General features: G+C 39.5%; 1 protein-coding gene across 5 annotated transcripts in view; it reads right to left on the reverse strand.

The window, feature by feature from the left end:
* Window positions 1-11792, reverse strand: part of SSBP1 (single stranded DNA binding protein 1) — a 15066-nt gene that overhangs the window by 2640 nt on the left and 634 nt on the right. For 4 of the 5 annotated variants that reach the window (XM_025045955.1, XM_025045956.1, XM_025045957.1 and 1 more), the window contains exons 2-6: window positions 11632-11699; window positions 9614-9674; window positions 8841-8981; window positions 8533-8620; window positions 7452-7540 (exon numbers count right to left, since the gene is read on the reverse strand). In XM_025045955.1, coding sequence (XP_024901723.1) covers window positions 7452-7540; window positions 8533-8620; window positions 8841-8981; window positions 9614-9674; window positions 11632-11655 — 403 coding nt within the window. In that variant the 5' untranslated portion in view covers window positions 11656-11699. Of the gene's footprint in view, window positions 1-3544; window positions 3697-7451; window positions 7541-8532; window positions 8621-8840; window positions 8982-9613; window positions 9675-11631; window positions 11700-11792 lie in introns of those variants that run through there. The other variant, XM_006910466.3, reaches the window with a different exon arrangement.

The raw sequence follows: 11792 nt of genomic DNA on the forward strand, positions 1-11792 counted from the left end.
ACAAAGGAGGAGACGATGAAAAGAACAGACACTGGAGACACCGCTTGGCAGAGAAATTAACTGTGACTTACTTTCCTGTAGAATCGTCAGACTGAGTGAGAATCAGAGAGAATGAAGAGGTGGAGGTATTTCTCCCTCACGCGTAATTCTGCCCCCAACCAATTCTGCATTAAACTCCCCGTGTGATTCGGACGCACCCTGCATGGGATGCTAGTGGCAAGTGAGCAGCGGGGGGTTCTGGGTACCAGGGCCAATGGGGGTGGGAGGGCGGCGGGAAGCAGGCAGTGGGCAGAAGCAAAACGCAAACTTCACAGCCCCTCAGTTCACTCTCCAGGCCGCCTCTTAGAAGCCCACGGCTTTGACAGGTTCCCTCCCCACCTGCAAAGTGGGGCTAATGCTACCTTCTTCTTAGGGTAACAGATGAGACCGTGATGAAAAGCCCTGGGCTCAGGGCCTGGCACACGGCAAGCGAACAATAAACATCCCACATTTGTATGATCACTGTTACCTCCTACGAGGTTTCTCTACAACCCAGTGACATGGGAGCTCTCTCACTTTCCACAGTGATTTGCTTGCTCTCACCCATCTTCACGGCATGCAATGCAAACCCTGATGAAAAATAGGCAAAGTCGTCCTTCCCTCATTTCCATGTCAACGTCCCACTGCAATCCAACTGACAACTCTCATAAGGCCCTAAAATGTCGCTGTGTGAGGCCGAGCTGGACGGGGTTCAAAAGGTAGTTTGAGTAAAAGACAATTCTCTAAAAAGTGAGCCTGACAAATTCCTGAAAACTGCATGACCTTTGAAAACTGCATGACCTTCAGGGAACAAAGAGAAACCACTATAGTTTTCCCTGCTGAGCTGCAAAGGTTAGGCTGTAACCGGCTGGCAATGACAAGGAACCCCCAAAACAGCCATAGGAGCATGTCCTTTGTATTCCTGGATGTCTTCGGATTATCGTCCGGTGATATTTAAGAAACGGACGACTCTGAGAACTGCATTGGCAGCAAACAGCGGATCTCATATGTGCAGGTCTTAAAAGTTGGTTGCTCTGGGTACTGCACATGTATCAAGAGGAGAATGAAAGAAAGAGAAAAGAAAAAAAAAAAAAAAAAGAGGTGACTGAAGCGTCTAAGCATGAGATGCCAAGATGCGGATGGCGGGGAGAAACACACGAACGATGATCCGGCTCGCCTCCGGTACACGCACGGCACTAGCTAAAGGTCAGGGAGCACGGCAGGTCTGGCTTGGAAACAATTGAAAGGTTTTTTTTCCCCAAAATGAAAAAAGCTTTATTTACTTTTCTTATTATAAAACAATACCACTCGATGCTAAAAAAAAATAAACTAGAATATACAAAAGTGTAAATAAGGAAGCTCACATATAACCTTCCCATCGAATCATCACGTTTGATGTTTCTCCTTCCACACTTGTCTAAGCACATGATTTATATTAATTACACCTTCTTCAAAAATGAGATGACACCATACATTGTTTGATACTTTTTCTTCCAATTTTCTACGTATCATACCCAAACTTTCCGCTTAACATAAAATTCCAAAATCAAAGTCCCAGGGCAGTTTTCTGCAGGTTTGTTCCTTGACACCGTCACACGAAGACTGCAGGACAGACTTGGACCTGAAGACCCCTACCGTCTGTCACTGCCGTCAGATTCCACACGTCTCCTCTGCACCAGGCCAGGCTGGGGCAGCACACGGGGCAGCCCAGGTGGGGAGGGCAGAGTTTGCACTCCCACGGCCTGGGTTGTGGACCAGCTGGGTCTGCAATACCGAGCACCCGCCGAGGCCACCACGCTGATTACCTGAGGGCTCCCCTGCCCCGGCCTCGGAGCCCATCGGGCAGTCCCCAGGAGAGTCTGGAGAGGGGCCCTGGCTCACAAGACCTTGCAGGACACACTTCTCTGCCCTGTGCCCTGGACTCAGAATTGCTTTTGGTTGGTCGAAGCTGTTCTGTTCACATTTCCTTCCCAAAGCACAGATTCATCACCCGGTTGAAACAGGAATTCTAACCTGCCTAACTTCTCACAACTTTTAAGGAGTATAAAAGCAGTTTTGCTGAGGAAAGAAATGAGTTGCCCAAGAGATGACTTCTGTCTACTTTGCAGTTTTGCTTAAGGAAGGTAACAGAGAGGAGGACCGCATCGCCAGACAGCGGCGAGCAGTTTACATGGTGGTCAGTGGCCCTGCGGGCAGGAACAAGATGGTCGAGATGAGGAAATGGCCATTAATTTTCTCCTATTCCTGGGCAAGGAGAAGAGAAAGCTGAAGAACTCCACCTTTCCTTAACCAAACTGCACTGGAAGTACAAGCTGCTCGAGTGCTGAAAGTACCTTAGAACCAAAACGGTCTATAACACAGCATGTGATTTATGCTGTGCAAGCCCAGCGTGACCTTGGCTGCAGTTCACGCCACATCCTCAGGCAGAAGGAACAGGACATGTAGCCTAGGGCACAAACACAGGCTGGGCCAAAGGCTAAGCTGGCGTCTGAGTGGCCCAGAGAGAATGAGGGTCTGCTACAAGTGGAACTGGACAGCCCGCTCAACACCAGCCAACCACTAAAAGACTACAACTAGCGGGCAGACCTGTGGAGGGGTGATACAAACTTTAAGAAATAAAAGGTGAAAAACTGAGTTTATTTTATATAATCCTGGTTAGTAAATTATTAGTACTCTGTCATTTCCAAAATCTTGTAATAATTGTTTGTATACAATGATCTCTGTGGATATATACATCAAGAGAACATGTGGAAAAATAAACAAAAAAAAATGTTATACCTGAGTCTCTAACCTAAGGAGGCAATGTCAAAGGTTGCTTAGGAGACTTCACCTGAATGGGACTGAAAGGATAGAGAACAGGGGCTTAGAAAGACAGACAATATGGAAACAGACCCCTGTGTCACCACCTGCAGATGGTATTTCATCTCTCGTTATATGTTAGGTCTTTACTGCTAGTAAATGCTATTTCATAATTATGCTACTAGTGAAAATGTCCCAAAACAAAAGATGTGGAGAAGGTAGGTTAGTCTTGAAGCTGTTTAGGTTAGATACCAACCACTGCTCGGCAACCCCCTTCGATCTGGGCCAAAGCTTAATATCCCATTGGGATCATGCATCTGTAAACATTTACTGAGTGTCTATTATATGCCAAGTGCTGGTTAAGGTGCAGGTACACGGAGAAGACGCAGTCCTTGCCTTTGAGTCTTTAGAGGAAACAGATAAGAAAGTCAATGTTTACAACCGTGGGACAAATGCCTGACATACAGTGATGCTCAATAAATACTGAGTGGCTGAACCAATACTATAATAGAAGTGTGCGCCAAAAAACAAGGGGTCTTCCCAAAGGACACGTACCCCTTTGCTGTAACAGACGAGTCTGAAAGTTCCCCATTCTGTATACTTGTACACAGACACCATCCCTACAAGAATAAGCAACTAGTGAATGCCATGTTCGACAGAAGCTACCAAGGTTGATGGCACAAAAAGGGGAGGGCGGGGGGAGCAACAGTCAGGAGAAATATTATCACTCATTTTATATAAAATATTTTAATTCTTGTCTGTAGAAACTATAAAGACTATACATGATTTGGAAATGAGATGGCACCAAATACTGGTCAAAGAAGAATCGCCCACTCTATGCCTTCTCTTTCGTCTGGTCACTCAGAAATATAATGTTATCTGTAAAGAAGCCAAAGCATAAACATTATTTTCAGAACTTTCTCCATCCCATTTAATCATTCCTCTCTAACACATTCATATTTCAGTGCTATTAATTAAAAAGACTTTAGACAAATTCTCAAAATACTAAATAACTTCTTGCTATGTTCATGAGAGGTACATACAATAGGCATAATGGAGCTAAAAGATGGACTTCAGCTGTTTGTCAACGATTCAGAAGAGGTGGGATATTCAGCAATAAATTTCTACAGAAGAACTAGTCACAAATTTCAGTGTTTACAATGCTCAGACAGACGCCGTTAAAGCAGGCAGCACGTCCTCACACAAGAGAGGACCAAGGCAGAACACTCCGCATGCTGGAGGCATGGAGGAAGGACAGGGTTCAACATATGGCTTTATTAGCAAAGACAGATTTAAGTTTTTAAGTAAGTTTGAACACTCACATAGAAGGCATTTTATTTTTTAATTTTAAAGCAGAATGACTTTTATATATTCATTCTTTGGAAAATGCTTACTCATCAAGAGAGGGCATTTTTATCTAAGAACATCAGACATCGCTCTGGAAACGCTGTCCCAGATGGAGATGGTTTAGGATGAGCAAAGAAACAGAATCAAGTAGAACTTCCTGTATAACTTCAAAAGATCCAGATTCCAGAACTTTAGAATTATTCAAAAATGGTTATTATACAATGACTAAAAATTTGTTCATGACTTTAGTCTCCTAAAAACAGAATATTCTGGTGCAGAATGATTATTTTTCAGAAATTAGAATTGCATCACTGTGTAAAGGCGAGAGTGCCACCTGCTGGTGATTACTTTTAGGTTAGAGACAGGATCCCTAGAAGGGAATACGGCCTATAAAACAGATCAACGGATGAAACTCTATTTCCTTCCATTCAAATGTCACTAAAGATTTATTCACTCTTACTATTAGCCATAAAACTATAGTAATTGCTCAATCACCCATGCCAGTATATAGTAGTGACAAGATAATCTGAAATGCATCTTCTTGGCTAGGTTCATAACAATTCATATATCCTAAAGATTGGCCACGCATTTGGTTTATAGTGGAATCTGAAAATATTAAATGCTTCATAAATACATAATCAACAGAGATTTAGAAATGTCAATTATTTTATTAGAAATCTTGGATTTCCACTACTGAAATCATAGGTGTAGTTCTATACCATAGAGAGGTTTGGAAAAATTTTTTGAATAGGTAGATGTCTCTGGAGACACAGCCAAAGGAAGAGCAGGGCATGCAGGAAATTTCAAGACACTCAAGAATCATGAAAGCAGAATGGTCAGAAAGAAAGAACTTTGTCCAAGGTCCCATAATGAGGGTAGAAAGAGACCAACGTTGGTTTTCAAGGTCAGTACACTTTCAAAGAAACCAGTAAGAAAATATGCATTGTAATTATTATTTACAACAAATTAGAATTTATTAACATGGTATAATGGTTAAGACATGAACTCTGGAGCAAAGGAATAAAGAAAGATAAAAAGAAAATCTGCTGATGAAAACGGACCTAAGTTCTCAGACATCTAGTCTCCAGAACTGTTAAAAATTAATTTGTTAAAAAAAAGAGAGACTTAAGATACATGTGAACAATGGAATATAATGTTTGCACTTGTATTTATGAAGCAATCAAGGAAATTTGAATATTGTGATATCTGGTAAAAATATTTTAATAATAATTTCTTAGCATTAAATGTGACGACAGCACTATAGTTATGTTTTAAAAAGGAATTCATATCTTTCAGAGATACTTACTGAAGTATTTAACATAATGGATGAAATAACATAATGTCTGAAAGTCACTTCAAAATAATCCAAGTGGAAGAACAGTGGCTGGGAAATAGATGAAGTACTATTGGCCATCAGTTGATAATTATTAAAACTAAATGATAGTTTTTTGAAATTTTCTCTCTACTTTTGTAAGTTTAACATTTTCCATAATTAGAAATAATTTTTTAACTGACATCTAATTTTGGCATATCTCAGAAGTTCATAAACATTGAGACATTACTATAATAAAATTTCTTTCATTCCCATCTACTTTAGAAAAAACAAGGCTTCTCAATGTTTATATACACAAAAACAAACAAAAGAACAGAATCAGTGCTTAACAACTGTCTTATGTTAGCAATTTTTCGAAGAATGGAAAAGGAACATCTATCCCACTCAAAGATGCATTTCCAACAGGATTTTAGTTTTTATATTTATATAATGAAGGTGTTTTGGTCAATTATGTACTAAAAACAACTGTAATGATAACCCAATCAAGACGACTCATAACATTTACCACCTGTCACAGAATTTAAAAAATATTTTAAAATTTCTATTTATGTATTTTTGTTACAAATATAATAAACAGAATAATAAAAGATTCTTAACTCTACGGTTTATTAAGGTACACTTCTGAGGAGCAAACGGAATGAAAAAACAAGTTCAGAGAAAAGAGAATAAGGTCAGCTAATGATGGGGATTCATTCTGAGAAATGTATTGTTAGACTGCATCACTGTATGAACATCACAGAGTGCACTTACACACACCTAGATGGCAGAGCCTGCTGCACACTTAGGCTACATGGTACAGCCTACTGCTCCAAGGCTACAGGCTATAGCAAGCCTGTACAGCACGCTACAGTACAAAACTGTACTGAGATTAAGTCAAGCACAAGATAATAATGCAATCAAGAGCTGCTGGGTGGACTGCATTCTGTTTTATAGCATTTTTTTTTATAAGGAGGAAAAAGTAGTCTCTAAAATAATAATAAAAAATATAATACAATATATAAACAACAGGAACAGTCATTTATTATCAAGTACTACGTACTGCACATAACTTGTATGTGCTATACTTTTTATATGGCTGGCAACGCAGGTTTGTTCACACCAGCATCACCACAAGCAGGTGAGTTATGCGTTGTGCCCAATGGCAGGATGCCTAGGACGTCAGCAGGCAATAGGAATTTTTTGACCTCACTATAATCTGATGGGACCACGTTTGTATACGTGGTCCACTGTTGGCCAAAACGTTGTAATGCAATACATGACTGTATTATAAAATTTCCAAATGAGGAGCTTCTTCATATGGTTTTTTTAAATGACTGGTATCAAAATGCTACAGTATTTAGATCCAGTAATATAAAAGCAACATGATTTTATATTTAAAAAAAAATGTTACAACCTAAAAATGTCCAAAGGGGTACAGTTTTCAAAACTCTTATAGAATTTTCAAACTCTGCCCTACAGGATAGCTTCTTAACCTTCTTTCGGCTTTGTGTGTCTATCTTTTCTATGTTATTTTGTATTTTGCATAATGAGAACAATAGAAATTTAAAGCAAAAGCATCATGTTAAGTACCAAAGGTTCTGAAAATATCTGCTCAAATGTCTAATGCCATTCATGTTAGTGTAACTATCTTGGCACATGCTTCTCCCTAGTTAGGCCATGTCCTTCGCAGACACTCAAGTTTTTCTAACTCCAAACAATAATAACTGGCATGGACAGTTCGATTTATACTCTATTCAACATTACTTATGAGCTAAAACTGTGAGTATAGAGATAATCTGCTAGAGGAGGAGGTACATGTGGAAACGCTTAACAAGCCTGCACACCCCGCTCAGAATTCTCCTGGTGAGCTGCCTTCCAATCTCATCAGCAATCCCACAGCCCCAGGGGAAGAGACTTACAACACAGCCAAGCTTACGAAGAAGGGGGGAAAAGAATGGCCATCATTGCTTCTTACCAGCTATGATTGTTGTCGCTTGTCGCCTCACGTTATTTTTGTCCGTGTATTCACCATAGTCCACTTTCCCTTCCACGTAAATTCGAGACCTGAGATCAAAAAGATTTAGTTTTTAGTCTGGAGATTCTAATATGCTTCCCAAAAGAGTGTCAGATCAGAGAAATATACACGCTAAATGTATGCGTATACACTGAGGATGACATGTACAATCATATGTAACCTCGTTTTTGCTACCGTTTCTCAAAGTTCAGAATTAAGAGTAGTAGAACAAAATATACACACAGGCTTGACAAATCTAGGTAAAAAGGGCCATGTTTTCAACCTTGAGTTGTCTGTGGTCCTCAAAGAAGTTAAAAAAAAAAATACTGTAATGATAACCCAATCTTAAACACATGAAGGTATGCAATTATTGAAAAGAAATTGAAACTTAATCACTGCTGAAATTATTTTTCATGAAATGAGTTTCATTCCTATAAAACAAGCACATTTCTAATTACATTAACTGTGAATACAACTGCTGTGAAACACACCCTTTTGTTCTGTGGGTTTGGAAAAGACACTCGTACATAATCAATCCAGGCATCTCAAAAAGGAACTATGAAACCATCGAAAATAGTCAAATGTGAAATAACTGCTGGGAATATGACCACAATGCCTCACTGTGACAGGCTTCACATATTCCAGCTCCTCTGCTGAGAACGTCGTGTGGAGGACAAGACCCATGACACCCGCCACCGCAAGGATCCCTGGCCCTGGCAACATGGGATCTAAAAGCCTGCGCTGTCCTGCCCACGTGGCACTTAGCACACTTCACCTTCCCTCTTGCCTCATCTGCTTCTATTTACGTACACCCCATCTTCCCTAAATTATAAATTCTTGGAAGACTAAACCAGGTCTTATGCACCTTCGATTTAGTCATACATAGCAAAGCACTACGCATGTAGTACTAAGCACTGAATAAATATCTCGAGTTAACAGTCATTAGTAGTACTCAGGAACAAAGGAGTTCCACATTCCACGAGAACACCTGTTATAGTTTTTAAACCATTCACACTCTAAGATTCTTCCTTCCTCAACTTACCCCTTTTTCACATACTGATATGCCACATCTCTGAGGCCTGGTCGGAATACTGAAATTCTGTGCCACGTTGTCTTTTGACTGACATCACCTAAATCACAAGAACAGGAAACATGGTTACAAATGCCAGCAGGCAAAACAAATACCAAAGGACTACATGCCCAACAAAACTGCTGTCACAGTGTCTAAGAGAACAGAACAAATGTAGAGTAGATCCTTTCAAAAAGTAGCTTATCTCTAACTAGATTATTGACAGTAAACAATGTCAATTTATTACTGGTGAAAGTAAAACCCCAGCCTTTTATACTTACCCATTTGGTATGCTTCATTTTCTCCGGATTTCCACATCTCATTTGTTGCTAGAGAAAATATTGTGACTGGGTTTTTCCCTTCTATCTGTCTCATGACAGGGTCCTGACCCACTCTCCCAAGTAGCTGTACACGATTCAGAGCTGAAACACAATGTGGAGATAAAACGAGACTGAGAGAAATGTCTAAAAGAGGAAACACTACAAATATTAGTTCCACTTCAATCTCAGCATTAAGCAAAACCCACGTTCAAGAAAATCAGAAAATAAATTGAAGGGGCAAATAAAGGAAGCCTGGGAGGGAAAAGGAGGGCTGGCAGGAAAGAAGAATATATTCTCAGTGAAAGGAGCCCCACAAAACAATCATTAAACTCTTCATTTTATCTTAAATTCTTCTTTAAAACACCTTTTAAAAAGCAACGTTTAAAAGAACAAATCTGAGATCTGAAAATCTTTATAAATACACGGGAATATGTCTATGAAACAACAGCTTTCACAAACTTTCACTCCTTCAGCCAAATAGCACATAACCTTGGGAAACTTAAGTAACCAAATGATTCAAGGAAATTCTATGGCAGGAGAGTGACAAGAGTTAGAAGTGATTGATAAGGGAAGAAGGGATAGGGCAAGGCCAAGAACGAGAAGCAAGCATAAGCCCAAGGCATGATGACTAACAGATTATAATCCAACCAGGGCACCTCACAACACAACCGAGAGAGTATCGGCCCACTGCTATAAATAACATGCTTTAAACTTGGAAATAAGCTACTACTTACATCTTTCGAGAACCAAATTGCTCGCTATTTCAGACTCATGTCTTACGAACTGATGAAACACCTGAAGTGGAACAAATGATTAAAATGGCTATAATTTTTCAAAATTGAGGGGAAAGGCAAATGCAAACAGAAGACCTGTTCATGTCCGATCATCATCTAGGCAGCAGCTCCTATAGCACACAGCCACAGAAGACACATGCTTGCCATATGCTCCCATCACACAGCGCCAGAAGGACCAAGCAATACTTAAGGGCAGCCTACTACAGAAGCCCAAAGGTACAAAGCGGGTACCAGAAAGCATGACCAAGAAAGTTAACTTATGGTCCTATCCTGTTTCTTTTGTGGTAACCCTTCTGATTATGGTGCTTCTGTGGTCACACACAAAAAGGAAAATCAAACACATTGGAAAAATTCATGTTTTCGATGAACCAAAGAAAAAAGCCTAAGATAAATTTGGTTCTTTGATAAAGTATAAAGATATGACTGACTGTCTAAATCAGTTTTTCAGAGAAAGAGAGCCACTGCCACATAACAGCAGCACTCAATGACAGTAACACCTGTTATTACTCAATACAAACTGTTTTACCTCCTATCAGTTAATCCCCAAAATAAATCTATGCAAAATTATCCTCATTTTAGAAATGAAAAAAAGGAATTTAAGAGAGATTAAGTAACCTACAGAAAATAAGTGGCAAGTCTTGCCTAGAACCTGACACCAAGGCTGCTGCTTTTCCCAACGCCCTCTGCTGTCTCCTCAAAGGCATTCTGTTCAAAGGCTACTGCCAAGATATGAGTATACATCACTGGGCACAACACTCGTTTCAGAGTTCAGAGACCTAACCGTCACATCAGAGAAATGTGGGTCAAATGGTAGCACTGTTACTGTAAAAAGCAGATGTGCACCAACCAAATGAACACCCATTCCTGGAATATTGTTGGCTATGGAATCCTATCACTAAGTTTTGGGGAAGTAGATGGGTAAAAAGATAAAAATGTGAGTTGCAACAAACTAAAGAATCAAACTGCTAACTAGTATATGTGTCATGATTCTAGAAATGTCTAATTTGAGTAATCAGATGAGTTAGGCTGGCTTGCAAGTCTTACAGAATAATATTTTTCATTTTGGGCACACAAAAAAGAAGAGCTAATGGAGAAGAAGAAAGAGGGAAAGAATTTTTTAACTGGATAATTTTTTTAAATTACACTTTTAACTGTTTTATCTGCTATCTTAATACGGTAGTATTAACTGTTTTAAAGCTATCTTAATACGGTAGTATCAAGTATTAAGACAGTAGTAACTCAAGTTTCACATTTCAACACACACACACAAAAAATGTTGAAATATGTGTAGGTTAAAATGGGGTTCCAATATTGTGGGGTTCTAGTAGACAGGAGATGAGAACAGGTTTTATGAAAGAATTGGTTCTTCATTAGTCTTAACAGGATGGGGACTACGAGAGGAGGATTATAAAGGAGATAGTCCCTGGTACCCAAATGTGGTAAGAAAAAGGGGTAGCCTAGGCCGGTTAGTGTCTGGAGAGATGAGCAGTTAGGTTGGGTGGAATGAGAGAGAATTTTGGACATAAATTTGTGGTGATGTTGAGACTTCAGCAGTTCTCAGTAAGGGTAGATAGGGTAGGGGGCAGCTGACAACAGAGGAGGTAAGTGGTCAGAAAAGGAACCACATGCCTTATAGAAAGATGCTGAAACAATGATTCTCACAGCCTCTGGATCACTAACGACTTTAAATGATCTCTAACTGATCTAAATTCGAGTTAACACGTTTCAAAAAGTAAGGACTTCCATTATATACGTGAGTAAACCAGAAAAATTTTGTTTTCTTTCAGTGAACATTATTTACACAGGTAAAATCTGTCCCCAACCCTCCACATCAAGTGAGTACACATAAAATGAGTGGGCTCAAAGGTCTTTTGACTCTGCTATCAAAACGCTAAATAAATCTGATCACAAAGGCTGATAAATAACACATCTCCGCACTAATATGGAAAAGTGATTACCTGTAATACAGGTCTTCGAAACATGGCTCCTATTTTTCTTTTCCTACAATGTAATCTTTAGTCTTTCCCTGAAGGAAAAAACGAGAAGTAAAATAATACTACATCCTATAGCAATAGCACAAAGTCACTAATCTGAAATTCCTAACTGCATTCCTGATTTT

Source organism: Pteropus alecto, unplaced genomic scaffold (assembly GCF_000325575.1).
Source record: "Pteropus alecto unplaced genomic scaffold, ASM32557v1 scaffold22, whole genome shotgun sequence".
NCBI classification, from domain to species: domain Eukaryota; kingdom Metazoa; phylum Chordata; class Mammalia; order Chiroptera; family Pteropodidae; genus Pteropus; species Pteropus alecto.